At 39.7% G+C, this 24,762-nt stretch overlaps 1 protein-coding gene across 7 annotated transcripts in view; it reads right to left on the reverse strand.

The window, feature by feature from the left end:
- SYTL5 (synaptotagmin like 5) overlaps positions 1–24,762 on the reverse strand; it is a 142,679-nt gene that overhangs the window by 43,435 nt on the left and 74,482 nt on the right. For 5 of the 7 annotated variants that reach the window (XM_044235506.1, XM_044235509.1, XM_044235510.1 and 2 more), the window contains exons 6-9: positions 22,004–22,138; positions 10,836–10,977; positions 7,614–7,746; positions 5,914–6,020 (exon numbers count right to left, since the gene is read on the reverse strand). In XM_044235506.1, coding sequence (XP_044091441.1) covers positions 5,914–6,020; positions 7,614–7,746; positions 10,836–10,977; positions 22,004–22,138 — 517 coding nt within the window. The remainder of the gene's footprint in view (positions 1–5,913; positions 6,021–7,613; positions 7,747–10,835; positions 10,978–22,003; positions 22,139–24,762) is intronic. The other 2 variants (XM_044235511.1, XM_044235508.1) reach the window with 1 other exon arrangement.

Genomic DNA, 24,762 nt, shown 5'->3' on the forward strand with positions numbered 1-24,762 from the left:
CCTCATATTAGGGAGATCATATGACAATTGTCTTTCTCTGATTGACTTACTTCGCTAAGCATAATACGATCTAGTTCCATCCACGTCATTGCAAATGGCAAGATTTCATTTCTTTTGATAGCTGCATAGTATTCCATTGTGTATATATATATACCACATCTTCTTTATCCATTCATCTGTTGATAGACATCTAGGTTCTTTCCATAGTTTGGCTATTGTGGACATTGTTGCTATAAATATTTGGGTGCATGTGCCCCTTTGGATCACTACATTTGTATCTTTAGGGTAAATACCCAGTAGTGTGATTGCTGGGTCATAGGGTAGCTCTATTTTCAACTTTCTGAGGAACCTCCATGCCATTCCCCAGAGTGGCTGCACCAGCTTGCATCCCCACCAACAGTGTAGGAGGCTTCCCCTTTCTCCGCATCCTCGACAGCATCTGTCATTCCCTGACTTGTTAATTTTAGCCATTCTGACTAGTGTGAGGTGGTATCTCTTTGTGGTTTTGATTTGCATTTCCCTGATGCCGAGTGATGTGGAGCACTTTTTCATGCTATTCTTAATCTCATTTCAGATTGTTCATTGTTGATATACAGAAATACAATTGATTTTTGTATATTGATCTTATATCTTACAACCTTGGTGAGCTTGTTCATTAGTTCTCGTAATATTTTTCTAGATTCTTTAGGATTTTCCATATATAGAATCATGTCAACTGCATATAAAGCAGTTATTACTTCTTTCTTTCTAATGAGATGCCTTTCTTTCCTTTGTCCTGTTTCCTCCTTTTTATTTTTCCTTTCTTTTATTTTTCCCCTTCCTAACTGCATTGGCTAGAATCTTCTATAAAATGTTGAACAGAAATGATGAAGGTGAAAATCTTTGTGCCTTGTTCTTGCACTTAGGGGGAAGAGCATTTTTTTTTTGCCATCATGTATGATGTTAGCTGTAGGAATTTTGTAGAGGCCCTTTATTACACTGAGAAATTTCACTACTATTTTTTTGAGAGTTTTATTATAAATAGATGTTGAATTTTGTCAGATGCTTTTTCTGCATCTACTGAGATGATGTGGTTCCTGTCTTTTATTATACTGATGTGCTTTATTACAGTAATTTATTTCTAAATGCTAAATTAATATTGCATTCATAGAATAAATCCCACTTGGTTATGGCGTGCAATCCTTTTTCATTACCAGACTTAGTTTTCTAATACTTTATAAATGGTTTTCCCATCTGTATTCATAATAGATATTATTCTGTACTTTTCCTTTCTTGCAATGTCTTTCTCTAGCTTTGGTGTCAGGGTAATACTGACTTCACAAAATGAATTAGGAAGTAATTTTCTGAGCAAGTTTATGGAGAATTAATATTATTTCCTTTTCAATTATGTGATAGACTTCATCAATGAAGCAGTTTATTACTCAGCATTTCTTTAGGGGAAGATTTTAAATTACTAATTCAATATTCTTTGTTTTTAGATTTGAGAGAGAGAGAGAGAACATGCACACACATGCAAGTGGAGGGTGGGGAGGGACACAGGGAGAGAGAGAGAGAATCTCAAGCAGACCTGCTGGTCAGCATGGAGCTTGATGCTGTGCTCAAACTCATGACCCTGAGATCAGAACCTGAGCCAAAATCAAGGGTCAGATGCTTAACCGACTGAGCCCCCAGGCTCCCGTTTAATTCAATATCTTTTTTACTTAAGTATAATTAACATGCAATGTTATATTTGTTCAAGGTCTATGATATAATGATTCAAGAATTCCAAGTATTTCTCAGCACTCAGCAAGTTAAGCATACTCTTATCCCCTTTATTTCATCTATCCCCCCCAACTCCGGTCTACTCTGGCAATAACCAGTTTGTTCTTTGCATTTATAGGTTTAATTATGCTTTTGGTTTGTTTATTCATTTCTTTTTTGATTTCACATACATGTGAAATCATATGGTATTTGCCTTTCTCAGACTTATTTCATGTAGCTGTATACCCTCTAGGTCTATCCATGCTGTTGCAAATGACAAGATTTCATTCTTTTTGAAGGCTGAGTACTGTTCCATTGTATATAGGCACATCTTCTTTATCTACTTACCTATGGATGCACACTTAGACTGCTTCCATATCTTGGCTCTTGCAAATAATACAGTGATAAATATAGGGATGCATGTATCTTTTCAAATGAATGTTCTTGTTTTATTTCGTTAAATACCCAGTAGTGGAATTACTGGACTATATGATAATTCCATTTTTCATTTTTTGAGACTTGTCATACTGTTTTCCACAGAGCCTTCATCAATTTGCATTCCCACCAACAGTGTATGAGGGTTCCTTTTTCTCCACATCTCCACCAACACTTTTTATTTCTTTTTGACTCTAGCCTTTCTGACAGATAGAAAGAGATAGCTCATTGTGGTTTTAATTTGCATTTCTCTGATGCTTAGTGATGTTGAGCATCCTTTCAAGCGCCTGTTGGCAATCTGTACGTCTTCTTTGGAAAAAAAAATGTTTATGAAAGTCCTCTGCTCACTGTTTAATTGGATTGGTTTTTTCCCCAGTGTTAAGTTGTATGACTTCTTTACACATTTTGGATATTAACCCCTTAATGGATAAATCATTTGCAAATATCTTCTCTCATTCAGTAGGTTGCCTTTCTTTTTTTCATTGATGGTTTTTTTTGTGGGACAAAACCTTGTTTTTTGGTATAGTCCCAATAGTTGTTTTTTTTTTTTTACCTCGCCTGAGGAGATACATCTAGAAAAATGTTTCTATACCTGATGTAAAAAATTACTGTCTATGTTTTTTGCTAGAATTTTTATGGTTTCAGGTCTCACATTTAGGCCTTTCATCCGTTTTGAGTCTATTGTTGTGTAAGGTGTAAGGAAATAGCCCAGTTTCATTCTTTTGCATGTTATTATCCAGTTTTCCCAGCTTCATTTGTTGGAAAGGCTGTCTTTTCCCCCTTCATATTCTTGCCTCCTTTGCAATAGATTAATAGACCATTTAAGTGTGGGTTTATTTCCGGGTCCTCTATTCTGTTCCCTTGATCTCTGTGAATATTTTTATGCCTGTACCATATTGTTTTGATTATTACAACCTGTAGTATAATTTGAAATCTGGGATTGTGATATCACCAGCTTTGCTCTTCTCCAAGATTGATTTGGCTATTTGGGGTCTTATGGTGGTCCCATACAAATTTTAGGATTATTTGTCCTAGTTCTGTGAAAAAAGTTTTTGGCATTTCGATAGGGATTGCATTAAATCTGTAGATTGCTTTGGGTAGTAAGGACATTTAACAATATTTTTTCTTCCAGTGCATGAGCATGGAATGTCTTTCCATTTGCTTATGTCCTCTTCAGGTTCTTTCACCACTGTTTAGTATATGTGCTGCCGAAGCGAGCACTCATCACTATTTATATAAGTTTTCAGAGTATAGGTCTTTTACTTCTTGGTTAAGTTTATTTCTATGTATTTTATTCTTTTTGGTGCAACTACAAATGGGATCATTTTTTTAATTTCTCTTTTTGCTACTTCATTATTAGTGTGTAGAAATGCAACAAATTTCTGTGTATTAATTTTATATCCTGTGACTTTACTGAATTTATTCATCAGTTCTAGTAGTTTTTTCATGGAGTCTTTAGGGTTTTCTATACACAGTATCATGTCATTTGCAAATAGTGAAAGCTTATTTCTTCCTTACCAATTCAGATGCCTTGTATTTCTTTTTCTCGTCTGATTGCTGTGGCCAGGGCTTTCAGTACTATGTTGAATAAAAGTGGTGAGAGTGGACATCTTTGTCTTTTTCCTGATCTTGGAGGAAAAGTTCTGAAGCTGATGTTAGCTCTAAGTTTTTCATATATGGCTTTTATTTGAGATATATTTCCTCTAACGCCCCTTAGTTCAGAATTTTTATTATGAATGCATATTGTACTTTGTCAAATGCTTTTTCTGCATCTACTGAAATGATCATGTTCTTTTCCTTTCTCTTGTAAATGTGATGTATCATGTTCATTGATTTGCGAAGACTGAAGCGCCCTTGCATCCCTGGAATAAATCCCAATCAATCATGGTGGATGATTTTTTTAGTTTTATTTTTTCAGTGTTCCAAGATTCATTGTTTTTGTATAACACCCAGTGCTCCATGTAATACATGCCCTCCTTAATACTGTGGTGGATGATTTTTTAAATGTATTGTTCGAGTCAGTTTAATAATATTTTATTGAGGATTTCTGCATCTGTCTTCAGCAGACATATTGACCTACAATATTTTTCTTCATCGTGTCTTTATCTGGTTTTGGTATCAGCATAATCCTGGCCTTACAAATGAATCTGAAAGTTTTCCTCCTCTTATATTTTTTGGGAATAGGAATTGACTTTTCTTTAAATATTTGGTAGAATTCACCTGTGAAGCCATCTGGTCCTGGGCTTTTGTTTGTTCGGATTTTTTTCTATTACTGATTCAATTTCATCATTACTGAATAGTCTATTCAAATCTTCTGTTTCTTCCGGATGTAGTATTGGTGTTGAAGTCCTATGCTTATCTAGGAAACTCTATCTCTTTTTCAGTTCTGAAAAGCTTTGTTGGGTATTCTTCCTTGTAGGTTTGTTTGTTTGTTTGTTTTTCCCCTTTCAGCACTTTGAATATATCATGCCACTCCCTTCTGACTTGTAAAGTTTCTGATAAAAACTCAGGTTATAGCCTCATGGTGTTTCCCTTGTATTTATTTTCTCTCACTGTTTCTGAAATTCTCTCTTTATCGCTACCCTTTGCCATTTTAATTATTATGTGTCTTGATATGGACCTTCTTGGGTTAATTTTATTGGAGAATTTCTGTGCCTTTTGGATTTGAATGTATGTTTCCTTGCCTAGACTGGGGAAGCTTTCAGCTATTATTTCTTTTAAAAAGTTTCCTGCCCCCTTTTCTGTCTCTTTTTCTTTTGGGACCCTTATAATGTAAATGTTATTATGCTTAATGATAGTGTTGACTTCCCATAAGCTATTTATTCTCATTTTTTATTAATCTTTTTTCTTTTTGTTGTTCAGCTTAGTTGTTTTACATTACCCTGTCTTCCAGATTGCTGATTTGCTTTTCTGCATATTCTAACTTGCTGTTGATTCCCTTTAATGCATTTTTAATGCCAGTTATTGAGTTCTCTAGGACCAGAAATAGTTTAATAACATTGGAATTAGCTGTTCTTTAAAGGTTGAAGAGAAGTAAGCTTTGAAGCCATTTGATCTTATAGCCTCCCCCTCTGCTTTCTCTAGTGGATTTAAGAAAATACTTTCCAAGTTTATTTCCTCTAGTAAATAACACTGAGTTTTAAAGATAAGTTTCCTGTCTTGCTTCGGAAAATTATATTAATGTCATTTAACATTTGTGCTATATCTTTCTTCCAAGGAATTCTAATTGTATTACAGCAATTAGAGAAATCAGAATCAAGATATTAGAACTGGAAGGAACCTTAAGAATAATCTAACTTAACCTTCACATTTCATAAATGAGTTCACATAAACATTAATTTTCACATAATTTAGTTTCAGTTAAGGGGGTAGTTTATTAGAGGTAACTTCAGATGTAGAAATGTTCATACAAGCTATATAGTCAGCTGAATCTAGTAAAATTTGGTTTAAGAAATGTTAGGATCCTTTACTTTCCAGGTTTAGATGAAATGATGTTAATCCAGGAACTGAAATTCCCAACAGGTATTTTTTTTTCTTTACTGAAAACCTTCACTCATTAACCTGATTACCAGTTAATTTTTCTAAATCATTCTTTAGCTGTTTTTAATGTATTGGATGTAAATACTAATAGGAACAGATTATCATATATCTTCACTTTTTTCTTCCCTAAAATTGGAAAGGTTTGGAACAAGACTGTCCTTTCCTCATGATCATGACTTTCTTCCACATCTAACTTACCAAGTCTTTGTCTAAAGCCCCAGGGACGGACTTGCTTCTTATGTGGACAGTATTCTCTAAGTCTTCTGGATATGACCCACTCAGATCTAACTCAGATCGACTCCGGTCTGGAGGAAGGAAGAGAGAAGGAGAGATAGGAATCCAGCTAATTTTGTTAGAAGATTTTCCTTCTTATTGCAAATATTTTATCTTTTTTCCCATTCCTTCTAGGCACAGGGCATAGAGTGTCATGAAAGCAACAGTCAGAGTCAGTAACTAATATTAGTACACTAATGTACTTTGTATTTTTTTAAAAAAGTATTATTACACTGGGATACAGATGGCCCTTCTTTTCACACATCTGTATCTTTGGGGTAAATACCCAGTAGTGCAATTGCTGGGTTGTAGGGTAGCTCTATTACTAATTTTTTGAGGAATCTCCACACTGTTTTCCAAAGTGGCTGCACCAACTTGCTTTCCCACCAGCAGTGTAAGAGGGTTCCCCTTTCTCCACCTCCCATCTGACACTTGTTGTTTCCAGTCCTGTTAATTTTGGCCATTCTAACTGGTGCAAGGTGAATACTTTGCTTTTAAAAATATAATTTTAAAAATGATGCACAACTCAGTAATACTGTGGGCAACTTACTAAGGCATGGTTTACTTACACAGAGCAGTTCTATATCAAAGTCCTGCTAAAATAGACAGAGTTGCTCGTAATGAGAAAGACTAATGAGAGCAATCACATGCTTGAGTTTGAAACGGTAAATTAAATAATGCAGAAGGACTTAGGACAGTGCCCGGCACAGAGTATGTACTCCATAAACAGGAGCTATTGACCAGAAGTAGGAGCAAAATGATCTATGAGGTTGGCTTCTATGCTCGTTTAAAATTTTTCTCTTAATGGGAGAACTAATCTTGTTGTCCCAATCAAAATGCAACAATAGCCACATATATTTAGAAAGCGCTTTGGGAGCCTCCTGATGACAAAGAAAGGCTCCCCAACTCAGCACACAGAATCCAGCCTCAGGCTTTATGTAAATATCGTCATTAGGTATAACAGTTAACTTTCTACTGTTGAGGATTTTGTCATGCTTTTAATTCTACACAAGGGACATAAGCTTTATAACTACAGCATATTTCTCTAAAGAATTTTCTTATTCATAGGTAATAAATTACAACACAATTAATAGCTGCTTCCCAGGGTTGCTGTGATGAAGAAGTGGAAGGATATATTGTACTGGAATGTACCATACAAATGAAAAACATTGTTATTGATACCTTACTGCTGCTTGCAAATAACTCTTTATTTAAACCACAGGATAGTTCATCTGTCTAGACATAAGGGATTTATGTCTACCTTTTCAAATGAACGATCATTTCCTTGAATTCTGGGAAAGCGCCTTTATCTTTCCAGCAGATGAACCAATTCTATGTCCTACATTCCTGTACTGACATTTGGTACAGCTCTGAAACTTGGCAGTGATGCCTGACAAGAGTGTGCACTTAATCAATGGATTTTGCATTAATGCAAGAGGCTCAGGGCATCACCTGGGTCTAGATTTAAGCTTTTCTTATGGAACGGGACTACCATGATGAGTCAAGGAACAGATGGTGATTTTCTAAAGCATGGCACATCCACAGAATGTCACACAAGGCAGTTAATTCCAAATGATTTAGTCATTTTTTTTAAAAAGAAGAGTAATCATGCTGTAAACACCCACCTGAGGAGAGGGAGATCTCAGACACCGCTATGGAAGGTGTACCAGAAACATTTCTGCGATGACTCTTTGTGAGGTTCTCATACGTGCTTTCAATGGCAGCCAAATCCACGGAACTTTCAAAACCATGTCGCTTCTCACAAAGTAAAAATGAAAAAAAAAAGCCAACATTATGATGACTTTAATTTACTTTAAAAGCCTCCCATCTGAACATACTTCAGTGTAACCATATTGACATCATATTCCTCTTTAGGGAGGACTGGTGGACATTGGCGAGGATCCTTATCATGAATTCGGAGAACCCTGAACCCATCAATAATTTCTCTATAAAATCAATACCAAGAGGTTTGTTAATTAACACAGAAGTCACTCAAAATAATACTTCATTCAAAAATTGTGAGTGTTCGACTACAGGGTTAGCAATAAAGATGATATAAGACCTCCAATATTACAGGACCCATATATGGGACTCTGGCTAGCTTCACATCTCCAGAGTAATGTTCAAGCTTAGTATTCTTCTTGTTCCTATGTTTATCCCCACTTTCAACACCCTCTTTCCTCAACCAACCCTTACCTCCTCTACCCCCACTTAATGGAAGACCATGGCCCACAATCCAGGTGAACGCATGGCATAGAAGGGTCCCCAGGATACTGCCCCTGCCTTGGTCCAGAGTCTGTGCTGATTGCTCCGTGCCACATCAGTTACTAAATATTTTGAATATCATTCCTTGTTAGGTTGCCAAGAAGTAAAAGTAATCAAATATCCACACACTTTTCTGGTTATTGAACAGTACCACTCACCAAGCTTCGTATAAAAATTTATGAAATTTTAAATATGCTTTTTACCTTATCAGCAAGTACAATTCAGACTTTAAATATTGAAAGAAATGTTCTATTATTCTTCAGTCTTTCTGAATGCCTTTTGGAATTTCCTTAAAAATATTACAGAATCTGACAGTTCCTAGCCTCTGCTTTTTTTTTTTTAAAAGTTCATGATTATTTTTCTGAAGTCACATTCTAGGAAGAGTCGATATTTTAGATAAATAGTTAGTTTTTATATTCAGTATTTAGCTACTATTGTTATTGAAGCATTGTTCACATATAATGGTAGTGTCAGGTAGATAACACAGTGATTCGACAATTGTATACCTTTTGCAGTGCTCACCACAGTAAGTGTAGTCAACATTTGTCACCATACAAGGCTTTTACAGTATTATTGACTCTATTCCCTAATCTTCTCCTTTTCCTCTCTGGGACTTATTTATTTTATAAATGGAAGTTTGTACTTCTTAATCCCCTTCACTTCTTTCACCAATCCCCTCATTTCCCTCTCCTTTGGTGACCATGAGTCTGTTCTCTAATATATAGGAGTCTGTCTCCGGTTCTGTCCCATTGGTTCATTTATTCTGATTTTTAGAGTCTATATGTTAGTTAAATGGTATTTGTCTTTTTCTGTCTGATTTATTTCCCAAGCATAATATCCTGGAAGTCCATCTGTGTTGTCACAAATGCTATGTTCTCATTCTTTTTTATGGCTGAGAAATATTCCATGAGAGAGTGTGTGTGTGTGTGTGTGTGTGTATGTGTGTGTGTGTGTGTGTGTGTATCTACACCACATCGTCTTTATCCTCTCATCTATCAGGGGACCCTGGGGTCACTTCCATATCCTCGTTATTGTAAATAATGATACAATACACACAGGGCTGCAGATATCTTCTTGAATTAGTGTTTTGGTTTTCTTTGTGTAAATAGCCAGTAGTGGAATTACTGGATCATATGGTAATTCTACTTTGAATTTTTTTTTTTTAAAGAAACCTCCATAATGTTTTCCTCAATGGTCATACAAGTCTGCGTTCCCACCAACAGGGCTCGGGATTCACAACCTCCCCTTCCATCTCCTCATTCCAAAGTCTAGTTTCTCGCCTGCAGTAATACAATGGCATCCTAACTGGCCTCCTGGCTTCTCCATTTGTTCCCCCACAAATGCTTCTCAGCACAGCCCCCAGATCCCATGTAAAGAGAAGCCATATCCTCTGCCCGTTTTTTAATTGAATTTTTTGTTTTCGGGGTGTTGAGTTGTATAAGTTCTTTATATATTCTGGATTAAGGAGGGACACTTATTATGATGAGCACTGGGTGATTTATGGAATTGTTGAGTCACTATATCGTACACCTGAAACTACTGTAACATCGTATGTTAATTATACTGGAGTTTAAAAAAAATTAATCCAGACAGAAAAACAAGAAAAAAATTACAAAAAAGAAAAGCCACATCTGCTCAAACCCTCCAGCTTGGCCTCATCTTATCCCAACTAAATGTCAAATTGCCTACAATAGTCTGGCCATGTTACATCCCTGAGCTTATTTCCTAGGACCCCTCTCTCTATTCACTTGCAACAGCTACGTTGGCCTTCTTGTTCTTCCTTGAACATACCAGGCATATTCCCATTTCAGAGTCTTAGCACTGGCTGCTTCTATAGGGGATTAAAAATCTTTTAGCTGCTGGGTGGACAAGTGCATCAGTCATTCAAGGTGGAGCCCAGCCATAAGTAACTGGAACAGCCTTCCCCATATGTGTACCTGCTGAGAATCAGTGCTGCTCCTGCCCGAAGGGACACCTTGCTACAGACTCCTGCATGGCTGATTCTTTCACTTCCCACCACCTTTGCCTGACTAGGACCAAGATTTCTTAAATATACGTGCCAGCTACATTTAAGGAGTTTGCTGCTTAATCAAAAAAAAAAAATCTAGATGCTCAGTCATTCAAAAGAACAACTTCCACGTTCCATATATATTTTATGCATAACGCAATTTATGTCTTCATTATGTGTTGGTCCCAAATTTTGGAAGTGTTCTAGAAAGGAAAACTATTAAAAAATTTCAAGAGTCTACTTTTCCTGATTTAAATCCATGTGGAAAATGTTTCATGCAGGCAACTTACGAATGTCTTGACAGATAACATGGAGGATTAAAGGGGAAACATTATTCAGGTTTTGTTTAAACCATGTAACCGCCACCTTTGAGCCTGCTCCTTCTCTTTTGCTTCACACTTCTGGCTTCCCATCAGGAGCAAAGGATGTAGGAAGCTCGGTCTTGATAAAGAAGTTTCTACAATTAAGCAGCATAAACAGCATGCTTCGAGATACAGAGAACCCAAACCCAACCAGGCCATGAGGGTGCGGTCAGGTCTCAGAAGCTGGGGGTCCTTTTGCATTTGGTACTTACTCTAATGCTGACTGAGGCCACACTGTGTGTGCTTGGGGCTGGTGACCTCTGAGTGATGGGGGTCACACCACTGCTCCGGCTGCTTTTCGGGGTTGAGGGGCCAGCTTCCTGGTCATTAAGATCGGATGAACCCGTGCTTCCCCTAAATGAGAAAGAATATTCTGGATTTAACATGCTCAGCAGCTACCATTTCCCTTTCTTCCTCAAAGAATCGCTAGATTCAAGCCCATCTGTCTGACTCTGGGTTTTTGTAAGTGAGCTTCGCCCTTCCATTCCAGCTTTATTTCCCACTGCTCACCAGCATTCTCCCAGCTCCCGGACAGCTTCCTCGCTGTCCTCTCAACCCACCACACTCATGGCTCCTGCTTCTGCTTCTACCTCTAAAGCTTTTGCGGACACTCTCTCTACCTGATATGCTCTGTTTGCCACTCCTTGTTTATGCAAATCTTCTCCATCCTTCAAGGCCTGGCTGAAGTCCAGTCTCCCCCATCAAGGTTTTCCTGACATTTACAAGCCTTTTCAAGCTCTGCTCAGTTCTTGCTGACTTACAGTCTTGACCCAACTGTGTAGTCCTTGACTACAGAATGTCTTATTTGGCTCCCCAAGAGATACACATATGTGTGCCTTGGTTCTTCTTTCAACCTAAACTCCCTGGGGACAGAGTTCATATTTACCATGGTATCTCCACCACCTTCATAACACCTTGGTGCAAAGGAGGCACTCAGTACATATTTAATCAAAAAGTGGAAATTGTGTTGTATTTCTCTGTGTTATTTCAGTGTCTGACTCACGGTACAGATTTAATAAACGTGGTATAAAAATAATGACATTTGGTAAATGGGCTTGACTCACTTTGTTTGCTAAAACTGATTCAATTCCATTCAATAATGATTAATAAAAAAAATAGTTCCTGCCCTTGAGGTGAACACAATTTTCTCATTACATGGGAATTTCATAACTAAGTGTAAGTTTTGACAAATTAGAGTTTAAGAGAAGTGTCTGTTCTATTTCATTGTTTATCCTCAGTGAGCACAAAATACACCAAGTGGTAAAATAGAAGACTTTGCGAATTTCCTCTTTTATTCACTATTTAATAAGTTACAAATGCATCTATACCAATAAACATTTTACTGTTTAAAGCCTCACAGTGATAGTTAACAGTGATTAGAACTTACTGAAAAGGTATGCTAAAGAAAAGATATGCTAGGGCGCCTGGGTGGCTCAGTGGGTTAAGCCGCTGCCTTCGGCTCAGGTCATGATCTCAGGGTCCTGGGATCGAGGCCCGCATCGGGCTCTCTGCTCAGCAGGGAGCCTGCTTCCTCCTCTCTCTCTGCCTGCCTCTCTGCCTGCTTGTGATCTCTCTCTGTCAAATAAATAAATAAAATCTTAAAAAAAAAAGATATGCTAAAGAAGAGAGAAATGTTTTTTTTGTTTGTTTGTTTGTTTGCTTGTTTGTTTTTTAAAGAATGTCTGACTGTGCATGTGACACTACTGGAAGACAAATCTGGCAGGAGAAAGAACGGGCATTGACCACTGCAGCTATCATCTACAGCTTATAAGTTTTTCAAGACTGTGCACCCGAGAAGCCACTAAAATCAAATCCAATATGCCCTGACTGATACAACTACCCACGACCGCCCCCATCACTACGTAAATAGAAGCTACATTTACTGAGTATTTTCTAGGTGTTTGACACTCTCCATTCCCCAACATCCCTGTTTAGAAAAAAAAAAGATACCTATAGTCTTTTTTTTAATTTAATTAAATTAATTTATTTATTTGACAGACGGAGATCACAAGTAGGCAGAGAGGCAGGCAGAGAGAGAGAGAGAGGAGGAAGCAGGCTCCCCGCTGAGCAGAGAGCCCGACTCGGGGCTCGATCCCAGGACCTGGGATCATGACCTGAGCCGAAGGCAGAGGCTTTAACCCACTGAGCCACCCAGGCACCCCAATAGTCTTCTTTTAAAGATGAGAAAACTAAGTCTTGGAGAGGTTAAACAATTATTCCAGATATGCACACATGTATCTGTGTCCGCACACAACACACACCATCACTACAATTACCACACTCTCACCCAGGTAGTACATAGGAAAGTCAGGATAAGAACTGAGACCTGCCTGTCTACCCAAAGCCTGTGCTCATTCCAGTTGTTCATACTGCTTGCTCATTATTTCCCCCAAATCAAATTGATACAACAAGCAGGTTCTACATTGACAGACAGAGCTATATCATGCAGAAAGTAATCCTAGGATCAGAGAGCTGGGAGGTAGTTTCTTGGAATCTGATTAAGAGAACTAAAAATTCCTCTGCGTAACATTCTTCTTTTTTATTTTTATTTATTTGAGAGAGAGAGAGAGTGAAAGAGAGAAAGCATGGGATGGGGGAGGGTTAGAGGGAGAAGCAGACTCCCTGCTGCACAGGGAGCCCAATATGGAACTCAATCCTGGGACTCTAGGATCATGACCTGAGTCGAGGGCAGATGCTTAACTGACTGACCCACCCAGGTACCCCGGGTAGCATTCTTCTGATACCACATAGAAATGGTCTCTGGCTTCATCTAGAGATGGCACTCTGAGTTAATTATAGATTGCTCAGGAGGGGTCAAGACTGTGTCTTGATTCTGATGACAAGAGAATATAAAGTTTTGTGATTAAATAAACTGCTATAATTTGAAATTATAAGTTCCTTGGTAAATATCTCCCTCAGGGGCTACACTTCCACACTTGACAACAGTTCACCATCCAAGTGATTTTGCTAATCTCAGAAGTCCTACTTAGAAAGGTTGTAGAGACCTATCCAGGAATGCTGTGCTGTGACAGTAAGTTCTCTACTCTCAGAACAATGTTACCACAAAAATCTCTCTCTCTACACTTTTAGCTAAAATCTCCTTGGGGGACAAAAAAAGAATACACGTGAATTTTGCAGAAATGAGCCAAGAAGTTACGACCCAAAGGGACTCATGTAGATTTATCTGCTTGTGCCTGTCCTAAAGGTTCTCCTTGACCCAGGTGGTTTTGAAAAAGTCCCCATCATGGAATAACTTTGCTGGAACCAAAAGTCCTACTTATGTAGAAGCTCAAGCATAGGTTGATTAATTGTGGTGATGACATTCAAAAGGCTATCCTGTAATAAGAAAAAAATTCTTATAAGTCAGCTACTGAAAATTGTTGCCAGAATCACTATCTCAAAAATGACATAAAATTTCACATTTGTCCCTGACATTTACTGTGAGCATCTCAAAAATATTTTCCTCTCAGCTGATTGTCTCAGTTTGTTAGACTAAAAAAGGCTTAGTCTAATAAGGCAGAATATCATAAATATTTGGATGCCAACTCTTTCAGATGTTATATAAAAATATGACATGAAATACATAAATCTTTGCCACTTAAATAGGAAGAAGATAAAGTTTAAATTCAAGAAGTTTAAAGTTCAATTAAGAAAGAGTTATTTTTTTGGGCAGAGGATCTGAATAGACATCTTCCCAAAGAAAGCCATACAGATGGCCAACAGACACACGAGAAGATGCTCACCATCAAGCAACATCAGGAAAATGCAAATCAAAACCACAATGAGATCTCACCTCACACCTGTCAGAACTATTAGAATCAAAAAGACAAGAAATAACAGGGGTTGGTGAGGAGGTGGAGAATAGGCAACACTCGTGCACTATTGGTGAAATGTAAATTGGTGCAGCCGCTGTGGAAAACAGTCTGGAGGTCCCTCAAAAAACTAAAAGTTGAAATATCATATGATTCAGTAATTCCACTACTGGGTATTTGCCCAAAGACTACAAAAACACTAATTCAAAGGAATACATGCATCCCTATGTCTAGAGCAGCATTATTTACAATAGCCAAGATATGGAAGCAACCCAAGTGACCACAGATAGATGAATGGATAAAGAAGATATGGTATGTATACAATGGAATATTACTCAGCCATAAGAAAGAATGCAATCTTGTCATTTGTAACAACAGAGATGGACCTAGAGGGTAGAATGTTCAGTAAAATAAGTCAGTCAGAAAAAGAAAAATACCGTATGATTTCAGTCGTATGTGGAATCTAAAAAAAACAAAAGAATAACCAAATAAAAAGTAGAATCAGACCTATAAATACAGAAAACAAACTGGTGGTTGGAGGGGAGGGGGATGGGCAAAATCAGTGGAGAGTGGGAGATAAAGTCTTCTAGGCATAGAGTGAAGAAGTCACAGGAATAGAACGTGCAGCAGAGGGAATACAGTCAATGGTACTGTAACAGTGTTGTGTGGTGACGGATGGCAGCTACCACTCCTGGGAGCACAGTATAACATATAGAGTGGTTGAATCACTGTTGTACGCCTAAAACTAACGTGATCCTGTGTGTCAGCTGTACTTAAAAAAATGAAAGAGCTATTTTTTTTTAGATTTGTATTTATTTATTTGCGAGAGAGAGAGTAAGAGAGAGAGAGCGAGCGTACAAGCAGCGGGAACAGCAGGCAGAGGGAGAAGCAGGCTCCCCACTGAGCAGGGATCCAGACGTAGGACTTGATCCCAGGACCCCAGGATCATGACCTGAGTTGAAGGCAGATGCTTAACCAACTGAGCCACCCAGGCATCTCTGAAAGAGCTATTCTGATTCAGATATCATGTTATTGATACTTAAATCAGAAGTATTACAAATCAGCATCAACAAAACTTCAAGCTAAAATTTGGTTAAAGGGAAACTGGCAAGAAAGAGGTATATTTCTCCTGTTCTAATAGATCCCAAAGCATGGGGATAGGACAATGCCTAGGGAGCTTGGACATTCCAGGTTACTTGAAAGAAATATTTCCTAGAGGAGGAAGCAGTCTCATTTAGTTTATGAAATATAACAAAAGCCTGCCATTTTATTATCTCTAATATCACGCTGGCCCCAAATCTTGATAATGGCTTTCTAGACGTATCTATTTTATTTATTTAGTTAGTTAGTCAGTTAGTTGTTTGTTTAAGAGGGTGAAAGAGAATGAGAAGGGGGAGTGGCAGAGGGAGGAGAAGCAGACTTCTTGCTGAGCAGGGAGCCTGATGCAGGGCTGGATCCCAAGACCCTGAGATCATATCCTGAACCAAGGTCAGACCCTTAACAGACTGAGCCACCCAAGTGCCCCTAGATCTGTCTGTCTTTCTAAGGATAGGGGAGAGAGACTATAATTTAATGAGTTGCCTTTGTGGATTATGTAACTGTCTCCCAGGAGTTGTAGTCTGAAAAGCATTTCCCAGGATGCAACCTTCCTAGAGGGGACGGACAATGTTGAGTCTGTGCCTGCATGGTTAAACGAGTACTCCCCTAAGGAAGGTGGACCAAAAGGCAGCATTAATCTGAGAGATACTACCACTCACTGGCTAGTGCATAGCATGACACAGAGACTGCATGGTATTCTTTCTGTGGTTTATGCACTCTCCTAACGTTTCTTTGTTAATCAGATCTGAAACGGATATGTACAAAAAGCAAGGGAGGTGGCAGTGAGAAAGTGAGGTGATCCCACTACATAGGAAAGAGATGTTAAACAAGAAAGAAAAGAGAAAAAAGGTAAACGTAGTTCAACTTTCCAGTCTTTGGTGATCCCAAAATGCTTCATCCTTGTCAACAGTCTTGTGGGAGATGGGTGGCCCTTATCCTTGGCTTCATATCAGAAACACTGGGGAAGCTTTTAAAAATCCCCATACCCAAGGGGTGCCTGGGTGGCTCAGTCTGTCAAGCATCTGACTTCAGCTCGGGTCATGACTTTGGGTCCTGGGATCAAGCCCCACATTGGGCTCCATGCTCAGTGGGGAGTCTGCTTGTCCTTCTCTTTCTCTCTCTCTCTTCTCTCCCTCTGCCCTTCCCCTCCTCGTACTCTGTTCATTCTTATCTTTGGTCACGTGGCCAAGTCCTCCTCATCCCTTAAAACTGCTTAGAGGTCATCTCCTTGAAGCTTCCCTGAATCCTCTGTAAGGGTAAGTGCCTCCTTCTGGTTTTCCCATAGCACACGGAACATCTTTTTAACATGATACAATATTGTCTTGAAATTATTTGGTTGTCCCAGTCTTCCCTTACAAAGTTTGTGAAGTTCGAAAATGGGTTGGATAGGATCATTGTCTAAACTCTTCCACACTTAATCACCATTTGGAATACGGTACTAGGTCTATAATATGGGCAGAATTATGTATTGAATTTTATCTGTATAAATACAATTTATAGGTGAGAAAGTCATATACCTCTACTCCTCAGTGAAGAAGAAAGGCCATTATTGTATCTTAGCGACCCTGAGAAAGTATGTTGCACATAATACACTCGAGTGAAAAAAAATTACTATACTGGAGGAGAGAATTGTGTTAAATTTAGTTCATTGAAACAGAACACGTTAGGGCAGTGAATCTTTGAGAAATGACTGGAGAAACAGATCAGATAGCAAGGAGATGTCTTTGGGCTTACAGTTGTTTGGCCACAACAATGAAGCATGTGAAGAACCCAGCTGTGATCCAACCAAAGTATAATATCAGGCGTCTGGCTGAATCACCAAGTCTCTGTAACTCCTCATATTACTGTCATTATAAAAAGGAAAGTCACGTGTATATAAGGTAAACACAAATCAGGGATGGAGCAACTGGTGGTCTGATCAACTGCACCTTTGGAGGAGGGAGGGGGGCGTGGTTTGGAGGGATGCTGTAGCAGAGAGCAGTGCCCCCAGTCATTGCCCCTTAGCCCTCACCTCTACCTACAGAATCCTGTTTACTGGGAATACCCACAAGTCTGTGCCCGAAGACTTTCTTGGATCACGAGAGCATGGGGTGTCTGTACACAGAACAAGTCCCAAGTGCCAGAGAGTTAGTGCCCTCGAAATAGTCCTCAACCAGTGAGCAATATGGACCTGGTGTATACATACCCTGGCTTCCCAATCTCTTGACTGGATAGCTCTGGGGCTATACACTGTTTCCTACAATTACCCACAATGGTAACTGACTTAATGACACTGTCATTTTGGCTTCCTTTCCTTTCCCCAATCCTCCTGGGTTTCCAAGACCATATCATAAAGAAATGACTTGCTCTCGAATTCTTTTTTTTTTTAAGATTTTATTTAGTTATTTGACAGAGAGATCACAAGTAGGCAGAGAGGCAGACAGAGAAGGGGAAGCATGCTCGCCGCTGAGCAGAGAGCCCGATGGCGGGGCTGGGATCCCAGGACCCTGGGATCATGACCTGAGCTGAAGGCAGAGGCTTTAACCCACTGAGCCACCCAGGCGCCCCTTGCTCTTGAATTCTTATTTCAGGGTCTGTTCTGGGGGAGCCCAAATCAAGGTGGGTGTGTATGATGGGCAAAGGATGAGCGAAAAGGGATGACTGTGAGAAAAAAGCAGAAGTTTCTAGCTGAAGACATGTTTGACAACTCCAAATCTCATGTTGTTCCCACTGATATGGCCACAACCCAAGTTAAACACCCTTGTGAATCTGCTATGCTTGCCACATTCTCCAGTGTGAGTACAGAAATGCTCCTAAGAAACAAAGCTTCACCCCTCATTTATTTTTTACTGAACAGAGTGAATTTTAACTTCAAAGTTCCATTTTTCCTTTGTTTTTTTAGGGGACATTGTTGATGTCCTACCCAGATCCACTCAGATCACTTGTACCAGCTCTGAGTGCTTTCTTGCTAATGACTTGCACCTATGGCCTTCAAAGATTTGCCCTTTAGCACGGGGGCCTAGATATGCTTTGGAGTGTGTCTCCTCTGACCCCCATGGTTGGAGTTATCAAATAAAATACAGAACTTTCAGTTAAATTTTAATTTCAGATAAACAATAAATACTTTTTAGTATAAAAATATACTATTTATAGAGTATATAAATGAAAGTAATATTTCATGGGAGTTAACTTATTTATTTAAATACTTATTTGGAAAAAATTTTATTTATTTGACACAGAGAGAGCTAGCACTAACAGGGGGAGCAGCAGGCAGGGGGAGAGGGAGAAGCAGGCTTCCTGCAGAGCAGGGAGCCTGATGTGGGGCTCGACCCCAGGACCCTGCAATCGTGACCTGAGCTGAAGGCTGCCACCGAGCCACCCAGGCACTCCAGATGTCACTTTTTTAAAAAAGTTGTTTACCTGGGCATCCATCCTGTACATTTATTCACTAAATCTGGAAACCCTCTCCACAAGAATCCACAGTCAATGGCTAATTGGTATAGGAATGCTATGGTCCAGCTCCTCGAAATGGAAAAACTCAGAGACACAATTTAGGATCCAGAATCCCTTGTAGGATCAAGCTGAGTTTTCACATCCAGACCTCATCTGAAATGGCACATTGCTTGGGTTCTTTCCTTTCTTTATTCTGGTTCCATTCCTCCTATACTGGTTTCTCCTGGAATCATTTCATTAATAAACCACTCACTTACAAATCCTTGCCTGAGGGTATGGTTCTGGGCGAGCATGACTTCAGGCAGATCCCTCACAAATCAGACCACATTAACAACTCATCACAATGTAAAAGGGATTAGGTATCCCTGCCCTGAGGAGCATTCTGTTTAACAACTATAGCTTAATGCATATTCTTTTTATTTTCTCAAAAGTCTCCTATGCCTCATCTGTCAAGTCCCTAGCAACAAGGGAAGAACAATTTGCCATGCTCTCCTGGGAGGCTGCGGGGCCTTGCCTAGCCCGTTCATACTCTCCCCTGCTTTCCAACTACTGCAGAGAAAGTCAACCAGGTATCTGGTAAAACATCGTTTCCACTCTGGTAAGATAGGAGTTTCAAACGAGAATGCCCAAGGCCAGCTGCTCCTGAAAAAGAGCAATGAACCATGAAAAAGTAGGCATTATGGAGGGGAAAGGGGAATTCATTGCTAAACTGGGTCAGGTACGAGACCAAAGAGACTGGGCTCTTAGACTCTCTTGAGAGAAATTTGCTGTTCCGTCTTCGAAAATGAGTTACTGGGGAGAAGACAGTTTTGCTTGCAAAACCTAAGGAGAAAAGAAAGTCTGCCAGTTTTACTATTTGCCTTTGCAGAATTACTGCAGCTTCAAGCAAACAAAAAGGAGCTAACGTCTTTTGGTGATGAGAGTTGAGAAAAGATGGGCTACTTCCTGCCCAACTTTCTAAGGAATAATTTTGGGATGATGTAGCTCATCTCACCGTGGCAGTCCATTAATGAGTCATCACTTTGATAAATGCACGTTCTAGGAAAAGAACATTTTGCTCTACTGATCTCCCAAACAGCTCCCCCCCCACTCTTTCTTAATGGGAAAACACTGTTCTTGACATGCTGAAGCCAAACCATCCCTGACCACTACATTCTGATCTTCTAGAAACCATTTCAGGTTTAAAGATCAATCTATTTCGCCTCCTTTCAGTTTACAACAAGAACAAGAAAATCCTGGGTCAGTGCACCAGAAACACGTCCATATGGCTTTATAACTTAATGATTATTTACACCCAGCCGTGGATAAGACCCAAGAAATAAACCCAGGCAGGTAGATTCTGGAAGAACAACAAAAGCACTGTGATACTAGAGATCATATCCCTTATTCTTGTTGAGTAACCTGAAGACTAATTAATTTAAAATGGAATAACCTGTTGGTTGAGTCAGGAGATTTTTTTACAAGTTCCTTTTTTTTTTTTTTAAATAGGAATCCTATCTTTCCTCCTTTTATAGATATTGTCTTTCTGAAATGGTAGCCTGAATTCGTTACCAACACGGTTCATCTATGGAATCCCCAAGAGGCTGGGCAAAAATAGCAACACTACCCTAGTTGCTTATCATCTCTAAATAATTTGGAGCATGTCTGAGACTCAGGAGTTGAACAACAACCAAAAACAAAAATGAGAATTTTATAGAAAGATTCTGTGGAAATTGGCATGAGGCTACCCCAAGGTCAGTCAAAGGAAACTATTTCAAAGATAAAAGAAACCAGGGTCTGAATTTTTTTTTTTTATCATCGAAGAAGTAGATCTATATTCTTTTTTTTAAGATTTTATTTATTTATTTGACACAGAGAGAGAGATCACAAGTAGGCAGAGAGGCAGGCAGAGAGAGGAGGAAGCAGACTCCCCGCTGAGCAGAGAGTCCGATGTAGGACTCGATCCCAGGACCCTGAGATCATGACCCAAGCTGAAGGCAGAGGCTTAACCCACTGAGCCACCCAAGCACTTCAGTGTATCTATATTCTTGAAAATTTAAAAAATACTGAATATCGTGACAATCTTCTGATAGTGGATGATAAAGGATTTATCTCCTACTTCCTTGTTTTTTTTCCTGTGTGGTTTTACATAAAAGGCACTACTTTGAAACAATGCTATAGAGAAAAAAAGCAGCAGGTATGGAGAGCAACCATGGGGGATGAAAATGAATAGTAAAAAGAGGGTCCTCTCTATGGGGATTTGGTGTTCCATATTCTAAAATGAATTAAAAGGGAGAATTCAATTCTGCTTGCATAACCCAAAAAGGCTTCACTCCCTGGCTTTGCAGAATTACTGCAGCTCCAAGAAAAAAAAAAAAAGGTAGTTAACATTTGGACAAACCAGTGCAACATGAGGATAGATCTTTTTTTCTCCTCATGGCCTCTGATAATGTATTCATAGCGAAAATAAGCCTTGGCTTATGCCCTGAGATGATAAAGAAAATCCAGCCGGATATGAGATGACTATGCTCTTGGCTACCCTTTCATTTTCCTTTTCTTGACAAGGTGAAAACTCTGTGTATAGGAGATTCTCCACTGGCCCCATTGTTAATGAGTTAGAAGAGGTGGAACTAGAAAGAAGTGGAATTTATGGAAATTCTCTGGAGCAGTTCAACGGATGAAATTATTATCAATTTTTTAAAAGCTGCAAGGAGTATATATATCCCTCAGAGGTTTCTTTTTCAGAAACTTAAACAGAAAGATCATGAACTCAAGGAGCAGAATTTATTTTTCCTGTATATCTCCATGCGAACCGCAGCCTTAAGCACCAGAACATCAAGTCTCATCCCTACAGGTAACACAGAAGATTTTGAGAGCTGTAATTCCAGAAGGGTAAGTGCTTTCCATTTCAATTAAAAAAAGATCTTCCTGTCTTTTCATATTATGTTGGGAGTTCTCCAAGATGTAATACTTTATAGGTACCCAGAAGCACCATTTGATTGGAAATACATTAATTTTCTTCTCAGGCTCTACCACTGCCTAATCTATATGCACCTTACCTGTCCGAACCAGGGACTGACTTTAAACTCCGCAAGTTCTGGCTGTCTAGGTCCAAGCTGTAGCTCCGCCCACTTTCCGTTTTTGGAGTCATGATCTCTCCCCTGGTTGCTGATCTGAACTTGCTCAGAAGAAATCTGAAATTACATAAATAGGTCTATACTTAAAAAGTAACCTAAGAGAAAAGGCATTTTAAGATATCCTTTTAAGAATACCATTTCTTAAAAAAAATACCATTTCTAATATTTTCAACAGTAAATAATTCTTCAATAAAACGGCCTTTGGGCTGAGAGGTCCTGGGGAGTCCCCAGTGCCTCTGCAAGTATACTGTCAAGGGTGAGGGTAGAGGAAGTTATCACATTGTCCCAAGGCCATACCACTTGCTGGGAGACCAGGCTTCCATCCCTGAAAGGAAAAAGACCATCAGCTTTCGAACTCCCCACTGTCACCTGAGAATGGAGAAACATGGCCTGGGTTGAGCCTATGTTCAGAGATGCTAAGGACCGGGAGCCTGGACTCCCCTTGCTCAAAGAAGGGAGCTAAAATGATTCTCTGGGACAAACCAAGATGGCCACACAGATTGGCTTACAGCTCCGTGAGAACAGCGGCTCTGCCCTGCTGGTTTCCTGGCAGCTCCCTGAGTTGAGAGTGATGCCTGGCACCCACGAGAACCCAATCAATTCTTGCGGAATGAATGACTAAACCCAGGTGGTGGAAACCATCTTTCTGTCTTTCATGACATTTCTCCCCGTGGGAGTGAAGTTTGAACAATGGAGTGTCTCATGTACGATGAGATCGAACTCCGTTGCCATTTTACTAAATTATTTAGAACTTGAACAAAAATAGCTTTTCAGGAACTGAGATTTGAGTCATGATCCACGCTACTGAATGCCCAAAACCTAGGGGTTTTCAAATATACTTTAATAAAGAACCAAAGCTATCTTCTTGTTGTGACAGCATTGGGAAAAGCCAGTTCTTTTACCTTATATTCTAGTTTTCTAGGGGGGAAAAATGTACTCCAAAGGTAGAGGGACAATCTTAAGAAAAGCTGCCAAATGCCTCTGTTTCAAGAGTGTCTTGTCAAAGTGTCAGAAGCTTCAATCTAATGGGAAAATTACATATTTTGGTGAAAATGACACTTAATATACTATCAGTCTGGGCTGCTCTGAGCCCCCTTACACGTGACCCCACATCCACTCTTCTACTTAAGCTGTTTGTTCCAAGTGGAATCACTCTTCCCCCACGTTTGGCTATCCTGGATCCCTGCCTATCTTTCCAGATCCTCATCTAGTCACACTTACAATTTGATGTCATTCCCAATGGCCTCTGTGACCTCCCGCCACTGATTAGCTAAGCTTCTTCTTTAAGATTTACTTAATTATTTATTGCATTATGATCTCTCTTGTAGGGAATTAACACCTCATTTTCATTTAGAAAGTCTTTCAGGTAGCTCATATTGTCCTCTTACACTTTCCTGAACTTCCTCTATACAGATTAACTTTCCAGGCGTGAACCTTTTCTACCCAACTAGCTGTTACAGTTATTGAAGACAGTTCCATCAGATCTCAGTTCTAAGTTCCCCCAGGGCACGGTCCCGGTGTTGTGACGGTTTTAAATTCAGAGCGCCTGCACTTCATTGTGCTGGTGGGTTACTTCTTGTCTCCCGACTCCAAGTTCATCACTCTGTGACCTATGCAGCGAAGCCTGGGCTAGCATCTGCAAATTATGGCTCCTGCAAGCACTTGTGTGCTCTGCGTGGCATGTTCAATCAAGCCTGATGAGCCAGGCTAGAATTTCCAGGCCAGAAATTGTAGCATGAAAAGAAAGAAAAAAGCCACAGGTCCAGTACTGGGGAACTCACAGTTAAGTACGTTCTGGGACGACTGTAATGGGAATGAGGTTGAAAGGTAGGATTGGGTCATATAATGGAAATCTCTGAATGTCATGTTAAGGAGTTGGAATGAACTGTCAGTTTTTCTAAGATGAGTGAGGGCGTGGTGCCAGACTACCAGGTAAGGAGGGATATGCAGGCACAAGGCCTTGTGGGAATGCTGAAGGGCGATGAATGGATTCAACCTGGGAGGAACGACCCATCCGTGGGGTGGGATGTACGGTTGGTCACTCCAGGCTCCCTCTCACATTCATGCCCGCTAATTAATGAAAACGTGGTTAGTCAGGAGTGTCTGGGCTACAGGACATTTAGGTTTCATTCCCACTCAGAGTTCGTGATTCAAAGAACAAAAGCCAAACCAAACCAGACTTTCTCTGGAGCCAGAGAAAGGTTCAGATACTAGTAATCTCTCACACTGCTTCCCACTGAGAGAACAAAACACCGCTACCTAGAGAGAATCGTGCACTGACTCGGCAGGTGTTAGAACACTCACTACCTAAGCAACAAAACAGACCAACAGTTGCCTGAGGAAAAAAGACCAGCAAAATGTAGAGCTGGGAGGCAGAAGTTGGCATTTTGGTCCTTTCCACCTGCATTTTTGGGGGTCTCTTTCCTCCGCTGAGGAAGCCCCTATACCCCTGGTTTCCTAGTGCCTCTCTGAATTGTGCTCCTCTATATGCCTCCCGTTCTCATTTCTGGTACTTGAAACATATCTTTTCTGAATTAATGAGGTAGCCAAATGGGATTTCTTCCTTAAGGAAGCCCACATTTTAAACAGGGGACACTATGTTTTAAGCCCAATTAATCAGTCTTTCATTTGGTTATTTCCTGTATCAGCACTCAGGTTGGGGGTTGGGTGGCGACATTCTA

Source organism: Neovison vison, chromosome X (assembly GCF_020171115.1).
Source record: "Neovison vison isolate M4711 chromosome X, ASM_NN_V1, whole genome shotgun sequence".
Classification (NCBI taxonomy): domain Eukaryota; kingdom Metazoa; phylum Chordata; class Mammalia; order Carnivora; family Mustelidae; genus Neogale; species Neogale vison.